At 36.1% G+C, this 24011-nt stretch overlaps 1 protein-coding gene across 10 annotated transcripts in view; it reads left to right on the forward strand.

Moving 5' to 3' along the window:
* The window catches only part of CAMK2D (calcium/calmodulin dependent protein kinase II delta), a 145834-nt gene extending 123423 nt beyond the window's left edge, over positions 1–22411 (forward strand). For 7 of the 10 annotated variants that reach the window (XM_015861973.2, XM_032444318.1, XM_015861976.2 and 4 more), the window contains 3 exons: positions 13906–13981; positions 14576–14670; positions 15894–16126. In XM_015861973.2, the coding sequence (XP_015717459.1) occupies positions 13906–13981; positions 14576–14670; positions 15894–16126 (404 nt within the window). Of the gene's footprint in view, positions 1–13905; positions 13982–14575; positions 14671–15893; positions 16127–19760; positions 19811–20327 lie in introns of those variants that run through there. The other 3 variants (XM_015861974.2, XM_015861970.1, XM_032444317.1) reach the window with 1 other exon arrangement.
* The last annotated feature ends 1600 nt before the right edge of the window (positions 22412–24011 follow it).

A 24011-nucleotide genomic window follows, 5' to 3' on the forward strand; every position in this document is an offset into this window, starting at 1 on the left:
CAGTGATGTCTGCTAATCAAATATTAAACAAGGAATACAATATACGATAATTTATTCATTGAGAGACAGCACTGTCTGAGTGACAGCTCAAATGAGTATCATTTACATGGCAAACACTGTGTGTGCTTCATGTTGTAAGTAAATAATTTCTTTGGTTATTCAGGAAATGATACATTGACACTTTAGAAAGGCTAGCAGATTGGAATTTCACTCGCCTTACACGTGCTATCAAATAATATCCGGGCTTCATATAGCATATATTTTATTATGCGGAGTGTATCCTTGTGTTTCGAATATTTCAGAAGAATCAATAACAGAAAAGAAATTTAAAGAATTCATGGAGGTACAAGTGCACTATTCTATTACTGCAAAGGTTGTGTACCAGAGAGTCAGGAATAGCAGCATTATAAGTGCTAATCCCTTCCATGTGCCCTGTAAGGGAAGAGCAAGATGCTATGTCCTGGGCAAAACTTATTCTCCTTCCAGAATTTAATTATGTATTTAATAACTTGTTTTTTTCTCTTTCTGGTATGCTCAGGAAAAAAAAGAAAAAAAAAAAAAAAAAAAGATATTTTGTGTGTCCTTATTGCTCCCTTAGTTATCTTCCACTAATGAGTATGAGGAAATGTACAGTGGCAAAGAAGTAAGTCTATATTCTGTACAGACTTACACATTAGACCTGTTTTATATTTCTGAGGGCTTCTGCACAAATATAAGACCAATAAACAAACCTAGAAATATTCATTAGAGAAACACGAAAGGACAACCTCTCTAGATGACAGAATGTGTGCTGCAGGATGTTTAGTAGCTTTTTTCAAAAAGTAATAAGAGTTTTGAAGACAGAAATTCAAACAGTAGGATCCTGGATAGTTGCAATATACTATTTATGAAGAGGCTAATAAAATGAAAACTTAGATCATTAAACTTGGATTATTAAAGCTGTGTTCAGAATATCTGCTATTGGTTGCTGATTTCTTCCAGGATATCTTAAGATCACACACACAAAAAAAAGGACTTGCAGTGTATGAGAATAGTATTCACACGTTCTTTGGTACCAACAAAAAAGTTTGCATAGCCTTTTGTTGTATTGGCTGAGCAACAGCCAAGAGTACAGCAGGATAAGAAAAGCAGTTATTTGTAGTTATTTCAGAAACCTCCTTTGCAGTAATATTTGGCTTTGTAGATTTTGCAGGTTTCACTTACTCATGAAATTCTAAAGAATGATCGCAAGTATAAATTTTGATTTTTAGGCTTTCAGTTGTCAAATTCCTTTTCCAATGCATGAAGTTTTTACTTATTTTTGCTTCAATCGCAGGAAAAATACATGCAGAGATATTAGAAACTGCAGTTATCTATTAGCTGTTATTTCAGCATAGGTCAGATACATATCATTGGGATGCTTTCACTGTGTAAGTAATGAAAAGCCTATGTTTTAAATTTATTTCTTGACTTTCACATTCACTCACTTTACTGCTCTGTTGTTACTCTTTGGTGGAAAATATTAGTTGATTGTTAGAAAACTGAAGAGTGTCTTCAGAATTGTGACATTTGCAAATCCTTATATATCATTTTATGGATTAGTTGTTTAAAATGTGTTTTTTATACTTATTTTATTGGCATATAAAGAATTATCTTTTTCATGTCACTAGTTCATCTGCCTTATAAAATGAAATGAGTGGCTCTGAACATTACTTTAGTATCCAAAATAAGATAAATACCATTTGCATTGATGGTGGGGAAGAGGTGTAACAAAATATATGAAGTATAGTGTGCAGTATCGAAAGTGAAGGTTTTATTTTATAGTGTATGTGGAATTTGTTGGTCATTTACATCATGGCAGCTTGCAGAGGAGAGCACAGCAAGCCTATATCAGCTTACTCTCTTGCTTCTGCTGCTACTCTTCAAACTGCTTTGGGAAATGCTGAAGAGCTCAGCTGGTGTATAAGTTAGTATCTGCAGTGTCACGCACTGATATCAATTTATCAGCTTTGGCATAGTTGATGATGGCATTCTTTTGGTGGATGTATTTTTGTCCACCACTTCTAGCAGTGTGATGAAAACTGTGTATTCAACCTTTTCATTTAAGTTTCACACAGGTTTTCTTTCAAATGATATTGAGCATCTTCACGTCTGTACCTTTTTCTTATATATGTATTTACATCTTTAGAAACAAAACATTTATTTTACTGGAAACGGTATTTGGCAAGTATTGGTGAGTTTTAATAAATTCCAGGAGGTTCTGCATGAGCATGAAAAAAAGCTTCTTCACAGTGAGGGTGACAGAACACTGAAATGGGCTGCCCAGAGTGGTATGAGGTCTCCCTTTCTGGAGATGTTCAAGACACTCCAGAACATGTTTCTGTGTGACCTGATGTAGGTGTTCATGCTCCAGCAGGAGGACTGGACTGAATGATCTTTCGAGGTCCCTTCCAATCCCTGACATTTTATCATTCTGTGAATTTGTAATTTGAGTCTGAGATTACTTAAATTTATAGTTCAGATCCCTTATTTGTGTTTATATGCATGACAGTAATTCTTAAAATAAGGATAGGATTGGGCAGAAAAAGCATATTGAATATTGGGCCATAGTCAGCGTTTTCTTTCAGGTTTTCTTGAGGGATATCTGCTTCCTGTGTTAATGAGACTGGAATCCTTTGCCTGCATCTTTTTGATAATAGATTGATATGTTTTTTTCAGTAGTGCTGTAGAATACCCTCATTACTTTTGCCAGCAATGCTTGCAGACTTATGCAGGGCTGAGCTGTTTAATTTATCTTGGTCAGGAAATGTAGATTTGCCTTGGTATTATTTTGCTGCTATTGGTGAATTCATGGAAATAACTTGTACAATAGATGATTTCCAGTGGGCAGAATTGCTGAGGAATAGAGCACTTGCAGATTAGATAAATTCTGTCTAATCTATGCCACTTGATAAATCTAGAAGGTACATACCTTGAAAACATTAACCACTTAGAAATATTTAATTTCATATATTTTGCTAGTTTATTTCATTTTAGACCTCTTCTGTGCATGTGTGTTTGCATCTTTGTATTGTTTTTTAACCAGGGAAATAAGAGAATGTAAACTACTTGGAACATGCTTTTATGAGTAAAACCTTTAAAATTCTAATTATTATTATTATTATTTAAGCTCTTTCATACCCTGTATATCCCAGTTCTGAACAGAAGGCTAAATCTGTGCTGGCATCTGAACAGACTTACATCTACAACCTTTACTGTTGTTCTTTGAAACCCTCACTTCCTCCTAGAAGTGCATCTTAAACATTGTTTGTGTGCTCAAAAGTTTTATGAGTTCTTGTTTCATGTAATTAAATTATTCCTGCTTTTTTTTTTTTTTTTTTTTTTTCCTTGGTCTTCTCTTTTCCTTTACATCTACTTGACCCTCATGCAGCTCTCAGAAAGGAGGGTGACATGGAGAATTTATATTCCACTCACCACCACTCTTCTTCCACTGCTTCTTCATCTCAGTGGTCACCATCCTTGCCATGCCCCAGCGGCCTCTCCTGCTGCCAGTGTCTGATGAGGATTCTGATCACACTCTACCTCTTCATCTTTGTTTGTTCATATGTTGTGTTTCTTTCCATCAATTCAGCGGGCAAGTCCACGAAAAATAAAAACTCACAGAGTCATTCATTTGAGTCTGAGTTCTCCCACTCCACTCCTTCCTCTTCACTGTGTAAGTTGAGAGTCATCTTTTCAGATGAACTCTTTTGTCTCTCCTTCTGTTCCCTCCCACATCAACTGAGAGTAGCACAAAAAAAAATTATTTTTTGTGATGTATCCAATCCAGGAATGATCGTTTCTTTGGACTTACAGAAGTGAATTGTTATTTTTTTTAACCAATTCATTTCAATTTTTAACTAATTTTTATTATTCGAGAAAAGAAGTTACTATAGTAACGATCTTAATAGATATTCATTTCAGAAAATTATATGTTGCAGAGATTATCTTCTCTGCAGATTCACCATAGAGATGTTACTCTTCAACTCTGGCATGAATTCTGGATGGGATCTCAAATTAATTAATTGCCTATTACGTTTATGAATGCCACAAAGTTACTTTCTTTAGCATCAATGTTGATAAGACAAACTTTAAGCTCTGGGACAGTTATTAAATTAACGACATTAATCCATGGCAATGGAAACATTTCGTGGTCTTCTTAAGAAGAGATCTGTGATGATTTGCGACCAGTGAGCTGTTAAGGAAATCTTTAGAGTTTGAACAGTTTAAACAGGAGAGGAAATGGTACAATATTAGTTGATTACACACTGGTAGAACAGAAGAGGGTAGAACAGCCTGGGTAGACGAATTCCCCATTTTTAGCAAGGAAGTAACTTAGAAGTTGAAATGGGCAATGATTTCCTAAGAATATACACTCTGCTTGCCAGATTCTGATCTTATATATTGTGAGGATAATAGGAATTGACATGTGCACTTGTAAAGGTGAGGTCAAATTGGATCCTTTAGAAGACAAGCTGTATGTAATTGACCTGATCTTCATTTTTCACGAGTGGGATTTTAACTAAGTGCTACTAATGTAAGTAAGGGAGGAGTCAGTTCCAGAGATGAGGAGACTTGTGGCGTGAGGAGACTCTTTGTTGTCCCCCGCTAGGTGTAAAAAATGTCCAGTTTAATATGATTTTAAAAGTGGCCATAAATGGTTCTCTGTCATATTTGAAAAGATGTGGCCATCAGTTGTTGTTGACTGGAAAAGGGAAACATCTCCCCCATTTTTAAGAAAAACAGAAAGGGAGGCCTGGGGAACTACAGGGCAGTTGAACTCTTGTTTTGTGACAGCACAGCAGTAAGAAAGTGGGAACTGCAATAGACTAAAGTGTTAGCTGTGTGTATTACAGAACAGAATTTATTTTGTATTTGTTGTAAAGTAGCAATTATAATTGCATGCATATAAGTGTGGAATAGAAAAATATTGATTTCTTAGCTGGTAAACTTGGTAGATTTTCATCTTGCTATTACAGGCATCAGAAAGAGATTAGATAAATCTGGTGTGCTGAGGAAAGAGTGTCATCTAGGTGAAAGTAAATCCTGGAAAATAATACATTTCAATACTTGAAGCATTTATGAATATAATTTTAAAGGTAACATAGTTTTCATATAAGTAAAATAAGCAAATGTTACATTTCATAGCATAATTGAGGATTATTATTATTATTAATAGCACAACACATTACTTTTAAAACTTATTAAAATATTGAAAAGGAAGGAAATAGTCAACAGTGTTCATCAGTTCTCTTTCCATTTAAAAAAAAAATTGGGAAAGCAAAAGATTTCTGTCTCTATCTGCTGAGTAATTAGGGGAAAGTACAATTTAAGTAAAAATGTTGACAGTGGCAAAGTTTATTAATGTCTCAGTAATGAGGTCTTCAAACAGAATGATTTTTTGAGACAGCAGCCAGATTCCACTATTAATTTAATGTGCTGTGAAACTAGTGCAATATCTTGTAACTACAGTGGCCATAATACAGCTTTGTTCTGAGACTGTAGATGGTTTGATATTGGGGAAGAAAAAAAAAAAAAAAGGCATTTGCCAACATATGCCACAGTGTGAGAACATTAGAGAACAGTGTGCCACATTAGAGAACGTATTTATAAATGATTCGGTTCACGTAGATAAAAGGAAACTATTTATTGCATCTGACAAGTTTAACATCACTGTTTGATGATTCATTTGTTTTATTTGTCAGCATAATAAAATGGCATCACTAGGATGATTTTTCAGAAATCTGCCTAAATATCTAATGAATTAGTTTTTCATTAGGCAAGCAGTAGACTTGCAGGGCTTTGGAGTGGTAAAGGGAAGTCAGTAACCTTAAAAAGCCTTGCAAGCCATCCACTCGTGATAAACTGTTGAATCAGAGTGAATCATTGAAATCAGCAGGCACTAGGAAGGAGTCGTCATCTTGTGAGTAACATCTCAAATATTTTATTCAGAATTGTTTTAAATATTTTGAGCTACAAGAGGTGAGCTAAAGGAGGAACTTTGATCTTATGTGGGCTACTTTTTGATGAAGTTCTTGAAAGATAAAGCTCCTAAATGCATGCTGTGGCTATATAGGATCTGGATGTATTTCATGTAGATCTAAGGTTCAATTTGTCATTATTTCATGCAGAGCATTCACTTTTTTTCTTCATAGAAATAAGCTTCTTGGCTTTTTTGGGGTGCAATAAATTACAATGGAAATTATCAGCAAATAGTTTTCTAATGTTAATTTGGAAAGAATGATTTTTTTAAAAAACATTTTATGTCATTTGTACTCTTCTCTGCTTCTGAGATAACAGTTAATGATATGAAGTTGAGCAATATCTGGTGCATCCACACAGCTGAAGTTCAGTATACAACATGGATTAAATTGGTAGTCTCTTCCTCTTTTTGCAAATTGTGGTTATTTTCAGAGTATATCATCGTATTAGTAGCTGCATATTTTCCTCAGATTGATCTTTGTTGGAACTGTTCTGGTGAGAAATTGTTAGGTCCCCTATACTGTGCTGTGCAGTTTTATCAGGCCAATGTCACCTTGATAAGGACTAAAGTTATTAATATAATTATTAATTATAAAAGATTATCCCAGCAATGTAGTTGAGTGGGGTACAAAAATACATCTTAGAAACAGATAACACATTTGAGGTTAACATACATTCCACGCTGTGGAAATAATTTTAGTCGATGTTAGAAGATATTTATTCTCTTTTGTTCTTTTCCTTTTATTTGATCTTTTTATAACTGTTCTTTCTAATATTTTGCCTGAACTGCCTTTGTATTAGTCATAGACCTACTCACTTGACAAAACGGGTCATATTTTTTTGGGTTGCCAAAGCCTTATGACTGTAGCATCCCTCCAAGAGTGAAGGTTACATTTAGCAAGTAGGTCCAATGTCATATGTCCAGTAAGTTTACTTCACCTGTATTCTGAGCAAAAACTCTAAAAGCTACCAACCTTTCCACAGAAGCTTTCCATTTTATAAAAACTTTCTGCTATCCTGTGCAACCTTTTGCATGTCTAGGTTTTGGGAAAGTGTCTCTGCACCCTTTGAGTTCTTTTTTCACTTCTTAGTTTTTTTAAAAACACTGAATTGGAATTTATTTTTTCTAAGTAGTTCTTCATTTACCGATATATTTTATGTCATAGAAAACCATTGCCATGTTCTCAGACATTATAGTGAGGTTCATCTGTAATTTTTCACTCAGCTGTTACCACGTGCCTTAGAAAAAGAAGCTGAAACAGTTAACAGAATTTCACTGTGATTTTTGAATGTTATTATATCTTGGTATTTTTGTTATTTGTAAGACAAACTCTCGCATGCCTTAAGACTATAAGGCATGATGGTATTGTAAAGAGAGAATAATTAAGCAGTTTTAGTGTTAAAAGTAGCAGTTTAAACCATGGTTGTTGCAACTGAAATAATGTTAGTATATTTTTAATTAAAACATAAAAACCAGAGCAACAAAAACATAAAACCTGCGGGATATTTCACCGACCCTGCTTTTATGAAACAAATGCATCAATGTTTAGTTCAGTGAAAGCGGTTGCAATTCTCAGTGAGTTTTCAAGGTCTTCATCAGAGATTTTTGATGAAATATTACTCTTCTTATGCTTCATCCTTGAAAATAACTGTTCACAAATGTACATACTGCCAAAAAATGACAGGAATGAGTTGTGATTGTGAAGTGAGAGATATTTTTCTCTGTTAAGATAGGTCTTAAGAAATCCTAGTAAAGAGACATGACCGACCAAACTTTGCTTCAAGGTGAATGTCTCATTGCAACTCTGTACATTCTATCTGAAAATTTGCAGGTGGTGTATTTACATTGCATTACAAATACGCAAAAAAAAAAAATTGTTTTTTTTTTTTTTTAAATCTTTAAATGTATTCTCATATTATTATATCAAAATGGAAAGTAAGAGTGCATATGTTTCCCTGTTTGCAAGACTGTTTAGCCAAAGCATCAAAATACATGAAATTATTTGCTATAACTTGAGCTTGCCATAATTTGTTTCATTTCAGATGCTTTTGTTCTTTGAATCATAGCACAGATTCAAGATTTTCATCTTGAAGACACATTGTTTAAATCATTCAAGTAAACAGTCAAGTCCACCAAAAGTGATACAACTGTGAGCCACTTTTAATGTTCACATTCTTGCACAAATTTTCCTTTTGATTTCATAACGGACTTGATTTCATTTTACAAATTTCATTTTCAAATTTCATTTACAAATCATGAAGTATTTTTAGTGTTTTACTCCAAAAACCACTTTTAGAAAAGTATGTGATGCCCCCTTAATCAGCATCTATACTTTTAAGGAACTCCTGGAATGGGTGTTGATTCAGCCTCTTGGAATCTATGTAATTTATGGCTTTTATGACAGTTTGCAAGATGTTGCCCATTTTCAATGCTTTTGCAAATTTTATTTTATTTTATTTTATTTTTTTTAATGCAGTGATATTTCATCAGTCATGAGTTGCTGGCAACAATCACATTGTCTTCTGGTTAATTTTATTGCCCCTCTTCATTTTTACCAACCATCACTAGGATGCCATCAGTAGCTATACCAGATGCATTGACAAAGTTTAAAGAAAATTGCTTTAATGTATTTTTTTATTGCTTCAAACAAATCAAGAGATTTAGTGGTGACTTTCAGTGGCACCAATGATACCGTTTCCTCAGTGACATTATATTCATTATCAGTACCTCTAATGAAAATGGCAACTTGGGCTGTATCAGTATCAGTACTTCCATCTATCACCAAAGCATAACATTTGAAATTAGCAGCTTTACTCTCCAAATTTCTTTTGATAGATTTTCCTGTTTCTTCAGTTTGCCTGGCTATAGTCTGGTGAGACAAATGGTTTCTAGAAAGATTCTTTTCTTATGAGGACACGTTGCATCTGCCATGCTTTCCATACATTGCTTAATAAACTCACCATCAGTAAATGGTTTTGATTTTTTTGCAATCCCATTAGTTACCATGCAACTGGCTTTATAATAGAGGCCGTTTAACTTTTTTTTTTTTTTTTTAAGATTATATTGAGGTCACAGACTTTTTCAGTTCTGCTGTTTTGTCTTTATGAAGCATTCCTTGATATGCATCAAATTTGGCAGCATGTTTCTGCATATAATGTCTTTTCAAATTGTAATCTTTGAAAACTGACATGATTTCCTTGCAAATTAAGCATAGTGCCATATTATTTGTCTTGACAAAAAAGTACTCATCTGTCCATTTTTCATTGAACCCTCCTCCTTCATCCAAGATTTTTCCTTTTTTGGGATCTGTTTTCTTTTGAGATTCCATTAGGCAAGTTCAAATATTACTATTGGCAATCACTGCGTTTTTCTCAACAAGGGGGAGTGCATGACACATGTAATACACATGGGGTTTGTTGTGACTATGTGCTGCTGCTGCAAGAGGAAGAGTCAGCACTGCTCTGTGCCTTCCCCATGTCCTGGGGCTGGGCAGGGCTGCTTGGCAGGGCAAAGCTACTGCCATGATGGTGTGGCAGGAGGGGATGGGCTGCAGTATGAGCTGTGCTGGGCTACAGATTGGACATGGTTGCCTTTGTGCTTTCCAGCCTCCATCCAGTTGTCTGCCCATGGTATTCCAAATCTTTTCTGGCCTTTTTGTATGCTTTTACTTTTTTCCTTCCACATTAAACTTCTGCCTTGTAGATAGTGTCACTCCAAAAGTAGTGCGTCCTATTCATTTCCACAGAATCAACAACAAATAGAATCATAGAATCAAGGTTGGAAAAGACCTCTAAGGTCATCCAGTCCAACCATCCACCTGTACACCAATATTTCCTGCTAAACAATGTTCCTCAGGCAGCCCATCCCAGCGCCTGACCACTTTCTCAGAGAAGTGTTTCTTAATGTCCAACCTCAACCTCTCTTGGCAAAACTTGAGGCCGTTCCCTCTAGTCCTTTAGTTAGTTACATGGAGAATAGGCCAATTCCCTCCTCAACATGACTTCCCTTCAGGCAGTTATATAAAGCAATAAGGTCACTGCTGAGTCTTCTCCTCTCCAGCCTGAACATTCCCAACTTTCTCAGTCACTCATAAGATTTGTGCTCCAGACCCCTCACCAGTGTAGTTGCCCTTCTCGGGGCATGCCCTGGGCCTCAGTGTCTTTCTTGTAGTGAGGGGCCTGGAACTGTGTACAGTATTTGAGGTGCAGCCTCACGAGGGCTGATACAAAGAGGACAGTAACACTTTTAAAAAGCAAATTCTCAGCTACAGAATGTTAATTTTCAGTATAGTCCCCACCTTTAGCTATGCATTCTTGCCAGCAATTAACAGGTGCCTGCATTCTGCTCATACAAACCTGCATGGTCATCCGGAACGTGGCATGTCTTTCACATAGCTGTCATTAGTGCTGAAAAGCACCATGCACTGCTTAACTGTGCTCAGATCCACTGTTTGTCCTCCAGAAATGTTTAGCAAGCGTTAATGAATGTCAGTGGGTGCCGTTTTTTCCTCATGTAGGGATTCAGAACACAGCTTTGCTTTATAAACACTTCCACATAAGACACCATTCTGTCTGACTACCCCCTGCTGCCATCTGTCACACAGCAAGAAAATGTAATGGGATATTGGTGGGAAGGTTCATCCTGTACTGCCATACAACCAGCATCTACTTCTGATGTTGTGGGCCAACATCAAAAATAGGAGGCATTAATTCTGGAGCTGTCATTTTGCTTTTCTTTGGCTGCATAATGTAGATATGTAATTGCCTGTGTGTCACAGTGAAAGGAAAGAGCAGCTTAGTTGCTTTCACATATGGAATTTCATGTGGTGGTTGGAATTTTATACAAAGCTTGATAGATGACTTGGTATGCAGATGGCTTGGCAAAGTCGTTCTGTTCCTGACAGTCCCCATTGTGAACTTCAGTGTTTTCCACAAGTACTGGAAGAACTGATGCTAGTGCTGGAGTCAGACAGTAGTTGATTTGAGTCAGTGATACTGCATTTAATTTCATTTGCCAATGTGTAGATTTTGTGTATCAGTCAGCAGTCAGTTCTACTAACTGTTAGTGCTGCCCAGAGAAACTGGAACCATATTCTATATCAGTAGGTGGCTCCTATCAGAAAGCTTCATAAAAACACATGTCCCAGTGAAATTTGAGAGAAAAAAAAAAAAAAAATCAGAAAAAAATCAGTTTGGCGATGTTCAGTTTTTTCATTTCCCTTTTCTTCAGTTTAATGTCAAATGCAATCTTCTAATGTAGTATCAAATCAGAAGTATTATTTAAAATAAAACATTTTGAACAGTTTTCTTACTTCTGATCTTTTCATTTAGTTATATGCAGCTGAGAGATACCATCCAAAACTTGTGATTTCCTCCCTGCATGATCTCTGTGCAGTCTGCCTTTCTACCCTTTTTGCCAGCTTTTCTGAACACTGCACCATTGTTTCTCACACAATTATCCTACCACTTGGCTTGTGCCATGCAGTGTCCACAGTTTCTTCTCGTGTTATTTAACCATATGACAATAGAGCCATTGCTGATCTACAGTCAAAAGATCTCCTCATTAAAATTCTTTGTTGTTTCCAGAGAATTCATGAAAAATAAGGCAATTTGTATGCTAAATATTCTTACCCAGCATGCTGTCTGGTAATAAAAACCTACACATTGTCCATTGCCTCTTTCCTTTCTGGTTTCTTTTTGGTGCTTTCTATCTGATGACAGTAGATGTGCATTTGAATTTGGAATGGTGGAGCAAAAAAGAAAGAGATTCTTCAAACACCTCAATTCCAGTTCTTGCAGTACAGCACTGGAGATTTACGTTCTACCTGTGTTTCCCAGCATTCTTTTCAAAGGATATTAACTTTGTCAGTACTGTAGTATTAACATTCTGAGCGTATTGATGTGTGTGAATTGTCTAGTCCGTGTGTAAAAGAGTACGAGAACATTACGGCTCTTGCTTCTACAAGAGCGTTACTGAAGCCTAATTGCCTGCATTTTTATTTTAATTCAAGCTTGATCTTCCAAATAGATATTCTGAGATTTAATAAGGAGTTGAACCTATGCTAAATCTCCCTTCCATCCTTTACCCATTAAACTCAAACTGTATTTGAGCTGTATTTGAACTTTATCAATATAAGGTTGAAGTTTTCAGTTTACAGATGCACAGTAAAAATATAAACCTCAGTTCCTCTAGAAAGAAAAAAAAGTCATTTTTCAAAGTGATATCTATGAGGTTTGCCATCTGAAAGTCTCAGTAATTTGCCATTGTAGTAACTGGTGAGAGTGATAATTCATGTACCACTGTGCAGGATTTTTTTTTCTCTTACTTTGCACTGCTATAAAATAAAGAAGCTGTGCATCTAGGAATGTCTGTTGCATTCAAGACATCTTCTTAATAGTACTTTACTCCTAATGCTTTATGCTTTAAGAACAGCTGAGGTTTCTTGTTTACTGCAAGTTGATTAGTCAACAATGTGTCTGGGCAGCAAAAAGGTTGTGTCAAGCCCAGCATTGACACTGTGTGATTGTACACAAGGGATTGTCCTGCTCTGCTCTGTGCTGGTATGGCCTCGTCTCCAGTGCTGTGTGCAGTTTGGGTGCTACAATGTAAGAACAACATAAAACTATTAAAGAACATCTTAAGGAGGACTTTGAAGGTGTTGAAGGGTCTGGAGGGGAAGACGTATGAGGAGCAGCTGCGGTACCTCAGTTTGTTTGGCTCAAAGCAGAGCAGGCTCAGGGAAGGTCTCATGGCAGCTGCAGCTCCTCACAGAGAACAGAGGGGCAGCAGTGATCTCTGCTCTCTGTGACAGTGACAGGGCCCAAGGGAGCGGCGTGGAGCTGTGTCAGGAGGCTTGGATGTTAGGAAAAGGTTCTTCACCAGAGAGTGGTGGGCATAGAACAGGTTGCATGGAGCGGTTGGCACAGCCTCAAGCCGCTGGAGCTTAAGGAGCATTTGGACAGTGCTCTCAGATATAGGGTTTGGATTTCGGGTGGTGCTGCATTGGAGCCAAGAGTTGGATGTGGTGATCCTCATTGGGTCCTTTCCAACTCCAGATATTCTATAATTCTATTTCTTGATTAGTGGATCAAAGAAAAAACATTTCACATACTTTTGCCTTAGAAATACAGGCATTTGTTTTTGAGTATTAATTCTAGAAAATTAGTGCTCTGCTCATTGTTTTTGATGTTCTCTTACTCCGTTACCATTTATCATTTATTAGTATTAGGTAGTAGTTGTGCTTCAATAGTCCCAAGTGATCTGATTGTGGTTTATGTAAAATAGATGCTAAGCATTTTACACGCAAAGGATAATCATAGAAGTCAGAGTTGAGACACACTGTGTTGTAATTAGAACTGTGTGGGTGGGTGTAAATTATATGTAATCCATGAGCTTTGTACCATGGAATCTTAATTATATGCTTAGAGCCAAAATTCCTCTTCGGCCAAATGTGTACATTTAAGGAAAGCAAACACCAAGTGCTAGGAAAAGAAATTCAGAATAGTATTATACACATAGCAGCTAAAGGTCCCATCTGCATATGAAGCATTAGAGCATCACTTGTGAAACAATCACCAGCTCCCTTTAGTTCACAGGAAAGAATTGGGCTTTGGGAAATTTGGGTTCTATTTTGCTCTGCTTTTCAAGCAGCAAACCCTTCAGTACAGGGAAGAGGATTAGATCCATGATAGGAACGTGAATTGATTTTGATGTGTTTAATTTCTTCAATAGTGCTGGAGCATAAATAGTGTAAAGCAGTAACATAATGTCCATTGGTCACAGACAAGGAAGAGAAAAAGAGGTTGTATTATCTGAGGAGTGACAAAATACCTTTGTTATAGCTGTTGTTCTGACAGCCTTTCAGCTGTCACTGTTTTTATAGTTGTATTTGTATTTCTTTCCAGCTCGCAAGCAGGAGATTATCAAGGTTACTGAGCAGTTGATTGAAGCTATCAACAATGGGGACTTCGAAGCTTACACGTAAGTACTCATTCTGTAGAGAGCTAGGTAAGTGGATGTGTTCCAGACATTTCAAAATGCATGTGTAAATGAGCGTGTAAGAATGTGTTTATTTGTATCTGTGTATTGCTGAAGACCATTCTCAGATAACCTCAAGAAACATAGTTTTGATTGCTAGTTTGTCCTAGCTTTACAGTAACCTGGATGCCAATTTCAGTGGAGGTGCTATGTAACTCTGACGTACCTCTATGCTGATGGAATGCACAGTGGCCTGAGTGTGTGAAAGTGAAGTCGTGATTTTGATTCAGAATTCAGAAAACAGGCAGTTTTCAGAGCCAAAAGTTAAAACTAGTCCTTATACAATTGTCTTAGAGCCATCTTTGACAGACTTGGTTTCTGTCAAAGAATGACTGATGTGAGATTTCGTATCCCTGGGATAAACGGTCAGATGTACTTATTTAGGTAAAACCAGTTAGTGCTCCCCATTTAATTTCTGTTCTTTTCTACTGTGATATCATAGGTAAGTAATAATTCCAGTGGGAATAAAGAAAGTTTTTTCCAGCATTGTGCTGCATAACTACATGTGATTGTTACTGAATTTCCTCTTTTCTACAGAAAAATCTGTGATCCAGGCCTTACATCCTTTGAACCTGAAGCTTTGGGTAATCTAGTAGAAGGGATGGACTTTCATCGGTTTTACTTTGAAAATGGTAAACATTCCTTTTCTATCCCTGTGTGCATTCATCTGTTTCTTATAAGTGTGTTTCTCCTGTCCAACCAGCATTTTAGTTTGGGAGTTAATTGATGTAGATAGGGTAAGGTGGCATTAAAAATAAGATGTAAAATAAAAAATTAAAAAAAAAAAATTAAAAAAAAGAAAATTAAGTTTTTTCTTTTGCAAAAAACGAGTACATTATGTTATGTGGCAAGTATATTTAAAAGGAGCATCTCTAAATTGTTTGATTATGGTGTGATAACAAGTAACAGTAAGGGCTTCCAGTGAATTTATAATTTCTGCTACTATGTGATATTTTGGGGAAGACATGTAGCTGCTCAATCTGTGCTGCTGAGGATCAGCTGTCTTGTGTGTACTGACTTCTACAGTACGATCATGACAGCTCTAAGAAAGAAAAATTACCCAAAGTGTGGATAAAATTTATGATAAAGTTTCAGAATATTGTGTAATGAAAGTTGTTTTACATTTAGAGTAGACTTGACTCAAAAGGAAATAAAGTATTGCAGATGAAGATACCAGTTTGTCCAGTAGCTTCAGAGAAATGTTTCAGCTGTAATGGGATTACTATTGTACTAAATTCTCTTCCATCTCATAAAGAGAATTTTCTATATTTTTCCTTAACACATTTGATTTCATTACTTCTGCTTTTTAGTTTTCAGCATTTAAATCTTTGACATCTTTAAAAATATATATATATCAAATGTAAATGCATATAAAATTACTCTGCTTTTTTGGTTTTTTGAGGGCTTGGGGTGTTGTTGTTTTTTGTCAGCAGGATTTTAAAAGGTATTGTGCTGTTATTGCTGTTACCAATGTTAAGAAACTAATTATTAAAGTCCTTCCAACAGATGTGCTGCCAGGTAGGTCAAAGAGAAAGAAGTAACATATAATAGAATACGTTGTTACTATTTGAGGTACCCCAGAACTGGTCACTGTCAAATAATTGTGTATGAGCAGTTACAGAAATTTGTTTGGCCCCTACTAGAATGAAGTAAATTCAATTGGTTTTCTTACAGGAAAGGTGTACTATATGCTGTGACTGAACTCATCTCTACACTATATGTGAGTTAGGGATGATTAACAGTAAATAGCGATTATTACCTTGATATTTTTGTTTGTAGGATGGGGTGAGATAAGTTGTTCCGACTTACACAGAGAAAAATGAATTTGTCCTGTGTGTGTGTTTTTGTTTCCTAGCTTTATCCAAAAGTAATAAGCCAATCCACACCATTATCCTCAATCCTCATGTCCACCTTGTGGGTGATGATGCTGCTTGCATTGCATATATTCGGCTCACGCAGTACATGGATGGAAGTGGGATGCCAAAGACAATGCAGTCAGAGGAAACGCGGGTTTGGCACCGTCGTGATGGGAAATGGCAGAATGTGCACTTTCACCGTTCAGGGTCACCAACAGTACCTATCAAGTAAGAAACGATTCATACCACAAGGTTAAACTTTGTAGGTCAGACCAGGTAGTCTAATAGCTTCTTTTGGCCTTAAAAACTACAAAACAGTCCACTTTGATAGCATAATTTTTTGTGGTTGTTTATGCAGTGTGTACTGTATTAGGTATTGTGCCCGTAGTATTTGTGTAAATATTTTTTTTTTTTAAATAATGCTTTGCTCTTGTTGTTTTCAGCTGTGATACCCACTGATACAGCTCTGTCCATGAGTTGAGAGTTGGAGAGAAAAGTGATTTAGTGTAGATAAGAGTTGATACAAGTCACACAAAATGGGATTGGAAAACTTGAGATAGGATTCCAGGAAAATCTGGAGAGGAAAAAAACCAAGGTGATAGGATACATGGTGCTGTTAGAGCTGACTGGAAAATTTGAAGGCAAAAAAACCCTGAAAATTGGGTAGTATTTTCTGTAATTTCCAGCCACCTCTCCACCTCTACCTACTCAGGCCTACCTGTGTTCTTTACAACTCAGTTTTGAGTCAGTTTGTGTATTTCCTTTGTAATGTCAAACAAATACCTATCATGTTCTTACCTTTTTTCCCATGCTCCTTTTGCTTAACTGCTGAGTGGTCACTGTCTAACACGTACTCCACCTCTATGAGTAAACCTCAAGTCTCTTTTGTCATCACTTTTCTGTGTCAGTTTTTGTGTTTGTTTTTTTTTATTTCCTAATGCCCTCAGTCATGCTGTGACTCAGTGTGCACAAACCTGAGTTCCTTGAGCTAGATATTCAGCACACTCGGTTCTTTTAAAAAGATGAAGAGTCATGGCTCCTTCAAGTGGTTCTTCTCAAGTCCTTTGCTTTTCTTCTGCTTTTAGCCTATACTAACTTTACTGTGTCTCTTGGAGCCCAAGTTGGCCAGTTCCATTAAGAAGACATGCTTAAATTAGATCGTTTCTCAATTAGGCAGCACTGGCAAAGGCTTTAGTTTGCTCATGTGCAAGCCTTCTGTGTAAGATATAATTAGTTTTGTTTGAGATATGTGGATAATGGCTGAATTTGCCAGTGTGAATGATGAAAGCTTAGATTTCATTGTTCGAATTTCAGAATGTCCCGTAACTTACTTGCAGTATTATTCTCGTATGAAATAATACTCAGTTACTAAGGAGCATATAATCATAGAATATCCTGAGTCAAAAGGAACCAACAAGGATAAAGTTCAACTTTGGCTCCACACAGAACCATCTAAATGCAGTGGAACAAATTATTAAATTTCGGTGAGGAAGATAGATACAGATATGTATATATTTAGGAAATATGTATTTAGAAGAAAAGTGACTTTATTACCTATTACTTCTGTGTTTTATGTTGTTTTTTTTTAAGGGAACCCAGTGAGAGTAGGAACCATGTTGTCCTATTCTTCACATTACAGCTGCACTGCCAGGGTTAAAACGGATAATATTGAAAGAATGATTGCATTTCTTAAAATGCAGTTATTTTTTGATGTTTCCATAAAGGTGCTTTTTTGAAGGGATCTGACCTGGGTATATAGAGAGCCAGGAAATGTAGGTGAGATAGGTTCATCTGTCGCAGAGCATCCTGGACTGTGTCTGTAGCAGACTCCTGTATAGAACTGGAGTAGGGAATTATTTTATCTTTTCTGTTGTTGTTTTTCTGTTTTTGAGATGGTTGGGGAGTAGGAGGAAAGCAGCTTTCCTAACCTAAGCATAAATAACGAAGTTATTTTTAGCACTTATTCTTAGGCGCTAAAACCAGAAGGCAACAAAATAACAATCCTGTTACTATTTTTATGGAAGATTATGGAATTTGTTCAGCAATTCATGTGAAAATATTTCCAGTAATGATTTACAGAGTTATGCTGCATAGATTCTGCAGCTTCTTCTGTTTGAGGTATAATGCTCTAACAGGAGCCTCAGTACTAGTTCACAGCACGTGTGGTCACAGAAGATGGGCTGTTGCATCCTGTGACATGTACAGCTCCTGTGAACACTCACCTGCTAGTTTCTCTGGAATATAATGAGCATGCACAGCATGTCTGGCTGCCTCAGAGTCTGCAGAATGCAGATCTCAAGGGAATACAATCTCACATACACATCTGAGATGCTCCCCACAGAAGATGCGACAGTATTTCAGACTCATGTACTGTCAGTTCTTTATGTCTGCTCATGCTGTCTGAGAAGTGTAAGAATTATGGGACTAAGAAGAGTTGCAGAAGAAGTTGAGATGTGATTTTTATTGCTTTTTTTTTTTTTTTTTTTTGTCTGTTCATGGGATTTTTGGTGTGTTTTTTTTCGTTTTTGGTTTTGGTTTTGGTTTTTTTTTCTGCGAGTCTTATCATTTCTCTGCCAGATTGCTTAAGACAGCCATTTATTTATCCTCAACTGACATTTCCAACCAGTAACTATAAGGAAACTTGCTGAGTGTGCAGCTTCATATTTCCTATTATTAAATATACCATTTCTGAATTACCCGCTCTTCAAGGTCATTTGGACTTTTCATGCGATACTCCTGTTTTCTTCTCTATTTATAATACCTTCCACCTTTGTGTAAATGTGTTTGTGCTCAGGTCATTGACTGAGACTCCTCTATGCAGTTAGCTCCCCTTCCAGTCCCAGTGCTGTCACTTTTCTTTTAGTTACTTTCATTTGTTTTATTCCTCTAAACTATGTCTTCTCACATTTATGTAACAGATTCCCACATTGCACTGTGTCAGAACTCACCTTCTATAAACCATCCCAGTTGTCTTTAAGGTCATCTTGGACATTAAATTTACTTTTCCAATCTGACCAGCAATTCCTTTTTTGGTAAATTTTGGAAGAAATTCAAATTGAATTCATTCTGAATTCACTGAATTCCAGATTACCAATGTTTTCTTTTCTTGTATTTGAAATTTACAGTCTGTGACAGTTTATTTATTACCAACAATTATATAAATACGTAAATACCATTGATTAATAATGGCATTTATGTAATAATAATAATAGAAAATAATTTTACTCATACTCTCTGAGGAAGAGTTTCAAATCTAATAAACTTGCAAAGGCAGTTAATTACAGCTGTGATCTGCTTTTGCAAACAGAGTATCCTATATTATGTCAAATCAGTTACTTTGAGCAGATTAGCTTATTTACTTTCAGGACTGCAGTAATGAGTGCATAAATCTGAGGACAGAATTGAGCTCTCTGGTAGCAATAGGTATATAGAGATATTTTCTAAGGGCAAATAACTGGTTTGGAGAAGAATATGAACACAAAAATATGTTCAGTTTATGTATGAATTTTGTTTTTAGTTTTAGTTTTTCTGTGAGACAGATCAGACAAATTTAAGTTTCTGTTTTGCACATTGTTTCTCTGTATTTGAGTGATATATCTGGATGTAGGAAATCTCTGTATTCAGTTATCTTAAGAATATGTCCTAGTGTATTTCTGCAGAACTGTATCAGTGTGTGCACAAAGAGTGGATGTACATGGTTGAGGCAGTTACAAACTATCGGACCTGCAAGTTATCCCTAAACCTTAATACCTGTGATTCTCAGGTCTATATTCACTCACTTTATCACATCTTACACTTACACTTTCCTAAGTTACATACCAAACAGCAAGAAACTTGAGTAAAGACTTTGTTCTGTGTTTGTACAGTGCCTAGCACAGCGGGATCCCAATCATGACTTCGACCCCTAAATGCTACGGTAATGCAAAAGATACTATGAACTCAGTTACTTAACTACTTTCTTAAATTTTTCCTTCCTTTCCCTTTTTTTCTTTGCATATTCCTCTAGCATGTCTTGCATGTAAATGGCACCTGACTCTTCCTTGGTACTCAGTTCAGTTTTTGTGTGAGAACCTCACTCTTTTGCAGTGACTGTAATGTACATGCTAAGGAAGTGCATTTAACTGGAAGAGTGACTTGTATTTGAATTTTGCCCTCCCTGCTCTGAGGAGGTGATTAATTCTTATTTTCGCACCCTCCCTGGCATGTTGTAAAGATTGAAAATGTATGTAAAGTGGTTTGAAAAATAAAATAATGCTTTGCTTGAGCGTTTGGGGCTTTTACTTCCTTTGTCTAGTTTTCCTCACACAACTGTGTTAAATGATCTCTAGAAGGTTTTATTTAAGAAGTATTGGCTAGCACTTAAGCATGTATTGTTATCTGGTGATGATGCTACGTCAATAATGGCAATCTTTTTTTTTTCTCCTTCCTCCTAGCTAAAAATATCAGCGGTGCCGCTCTTGTATTATCTGTACCCAACGCACCTGGTTTAGTACCATCTTGGCCATCCCGTTCTCTTCATGAATGTTTCTGAGTGCATGAAGTTGTGAAGGTTCTTCATGTAACACATTTGTGATGCACCATTTTGCTGTGTATTCCATCTGTACACTGTTAACATTTCAATGAAGGTGATGTTCCAAGCAAATAGAAAATAGCAAGGCATAAAAGACAAAAAAAAAAAAAAATACAGTTCATGTACAGCAGTATATACAGGATACATTTGTCATCTTTTCTCCATTTATGCCAAGTTTTGACAGCCAACTTCAGAAACTATCCTATTTATAAAAAAGAAAAGAAACAAAAAATACGTTCTACCCTCTTTTCTTAAGAACTGTTTTTTGACTCCTTTTCCCTTGAGTCCTCCTTGGATTTTGATTTCATTCTGATAGGAGTGGTTAGGATTTCTGCTGGCAGCTCTGTTACTGTAAAACAGATTTTTATTATATCTTGTAGATGGACAAAATCTCTGATAAACGGGGAAGTGATAATATCTTGGCTTTGTACCAGCTGAAGTCTTCTTATTTTATTAGTCTATGTCAACTGGAAAAATCTCATAATTTGCTGGCTTGATTACTTCAGAATTAACTGTCAGTATTCTGGCTAGTCAGCATTCTTCTTTTTTTCATTGAAGTTTTTACCTTTGCTTTCTTACTATGCTAAATGAGAATTTATATTGGGTGATTAATCAGAATTAAAAATCATAAGGAACTAAGTGACAATCGAGAGGCAGGTTTCATTTAAAAAGAGATTATAAAGAGATCTAAAAAATAGATTTTTATCACTTTTAGAGTGCACTGTAAAGTTATTAAGGAGTCTTTAAAGCATTTTACATTTTTGTTTAAGCTATAGACCACTTCAGTGGTTAATATACTCTAGGAATATTAGGCCTTAATAGCTTAGTATGGAGAGTTGGTTTACTTTCCAGTGTTGTTGTTGCTTCTCTGGAAACGTATTATATCTACACCAGTTTTCTAGTAAGGCTGTAATACTTTTCCACAGATTTGTTTTTCTTTCCTCTTCCCCCTCAGTCTGCTCCTGGTTCATGAAAAACATCAGGCAGCATACAATATCAAGGACAACAATCTCTGCAGCATTACTAGTTTGTTTTGGCTCTTTATCACTAGCTGCGAATGTCTGTACGCTGTGCAGGGAATGCTCTCAGTGTCGGTTCACAACACAAATTTTGTGACAGGGACTGTTTTTGCTTCCCTTACACAGCTGTGAGAGTACATCCTTGCAAGGATTTAGGTTTATTACCTTCCATTTTAATAGAAAAACGCAGGGATCAGTTATTTCTTTTCCACTTGTTAATTATTTTATTACCAACAGGGCTAACTGTTTTCTGCAGCGCTGTATAGTGCATGATATCTCAGTGTTCTTTTTAGCAGTGAAAACTTTACAACTCAGCAGCCTGAAGTTTATAAAATGGGAAAGCTTCCTAATTTGTATAATTCCACCTTTCTGTGTTGTTACTAATCAAAAGCAGTTCTTAAACATTTTGATGTTGTTGCTAGTGGATGTATGGTAGATGGATTTAAGCTTCTCTGATAATTATTACATGATTTTAAATGGTATATATTTAAAATAAGCATCTACAATAAATGTGTTGAGCCATATAACCTGCCAATGGGATCTGTGAAAAAGAGTAATGGCCTCATTTTTTTCTCATTAATTTCTTTACCTAGTTTTGTTCTTTTTTTTTTTTTTTTTTTTTTTTTTTTTGTGAAGCGGCTCTAAGTGGCATAACTGTATTTAAAATTAACAAATTAGTTATAGGGTGGGGTTTTTTTAATATACTTCTAACATAGCATGTGGTGTTGACGTTTTACTGTAGATCAAATTTGTCTTCCACACCAAGATGTGAGGAAATTGTGATTTGTTCTCTCCACCACAACTGAATTATACATTTCTGTCATTTTGAAACACTGCAGTTTACCATGGGATACAGTGTACATATTTCTTGCCATAATGGTAAATGATTGATATATTTAAGGATTAATAAATTTGTGATTTCTGCTGACATTGTGCTTGTGGATTGATTTCACAATTAATTGTGGTTTTGTGCTGGGAAATGTGGAGTGTCTGTTTGAATTAAGTCGGGAATAAGAACGTGGTCTTGTAGAAGTCAGATTTGCCATTTGAAAATACAAATGTTTGCTTTTGTCATTTGCCTTTTGATGAGTTTTTTTTAAACTCTTTTCTGAGGACGCAGTTATACATTATTTATAGTGTGATTTGTTGATAGATTTTACATGTGCTTTGTATTTGTAGGTCTGCAGTCAGAAGTATTTGAGATAATTTACATCTTTCTGTAACTTTCTATCGCCTTTTTATGCTTAGCACCTAACACAAGATGCCATAAGAGTAGTTATCATATGTCTACATTTGCAGGACTTAAAAATAGAGTAAATTCCATGAATAGGTAGCGTTTTAAATAATGTACTAGTTTAAAAGTACTCGTATTTGACTATTGTGATTTTTAGGGTTTTTAATCCTGTGCTGAGCCACAACTGAAAACAGCCTTTTTCTACCAGCAGAAAGGAGAGACTGGAGGAGGAGAACACACAACTTTCAGCTTCCATGCGTCAGGAAACAGAGCTGGATCATTTCTCTGGCTCTGTGCCTGGGGTGGTATAACTGGGAGCCAGAATTATGGCAGTGGCTTCGGTGTGACAGTGATCCAGAAGCACTGCCTCTTGAAGGTGCATAAGAGTATTCCTGTGTAGTGAAAATTGCAGTACTTCCTTTTTGGTGGCATTTTGCTACGTATCCGTAAACAAAAAGAAAACAGTTATGGGAGACCTCAGAAGTTTGGAATGTTTCAGTAAACCACGGAGGAAGTAAAAATGGTTTAGTCTGGATTGTTATAAATTTTGTCGTATCACTTCTACCTACTTTCTTTACTCACTTTTTCCACTAACTGCTGTTCCAGAAATCAGTTTGACTTCCATTTTAACTGTGTGCTTGCAGTAAACTGTTTGACAGCTGTGGAATTGCTACTAATTTCAGGCATATAGATCAGAAGAAAGTGTGTAAAGCATAATGACTAGGAGAATGGTGGAGAGAATATATTAGCTGAATATCAGGGTGAGGATTTGGAGGAGAAGTGATTTTTATATTGCTTTGGATGTCCTGTAGCGCAAGAGTTTTAATATGCTGCCTCCTGGTGGCTTTTTTAACAGTGTTTTCTAGTTAGGAAGGCAAGAGACGATGCTACTTGTTCTGATCAGAAAGGAACTCAATGGTTTTTTGCATTCTCCTTTTTCAGTGTGAGTAGGACTACGCAATATTTCAGAGGTTGAGAATGTGTATTTACTTGGTCTTGACATACACCATACACATACCTGGAGGAATCAGATTGATTGATTCAGTTTTCTGAAAATGGTCTCTCAGGTCACAGTTAAGAAAATAAACTTCTCTCTTCTGGTCATAAATGAAAAAGCAGAGTTCATTGTTTCAGAGATTAGCTTTACCATTTCTCACACAGTGTGTTATTAATGTTTTGTAGTATATCCTCTCCTTGGAGAAACTCACAGAAAATCTAATTATATCATTGTGCCTTTAAAAAAACAAAACCAAAACAAAAATAAATAAAACCTTGTACTGTCATATTTTGTATG

This window comes from Coturnix japonica, chromosome 4 (genome assembly GCF_001577835.2).
Source record: "Coturnix japonica isolate 7356 chromosome 4, Coturnix japonica 2.1, whole genome shotgun sequence".
NCBI classification, from domain to species: domain Eukaryota; kingdom Metazoa; phylum Chordata; class Aves; order Galliformes; family Phasianidae; genus Coturnix; species Coturnix japonica.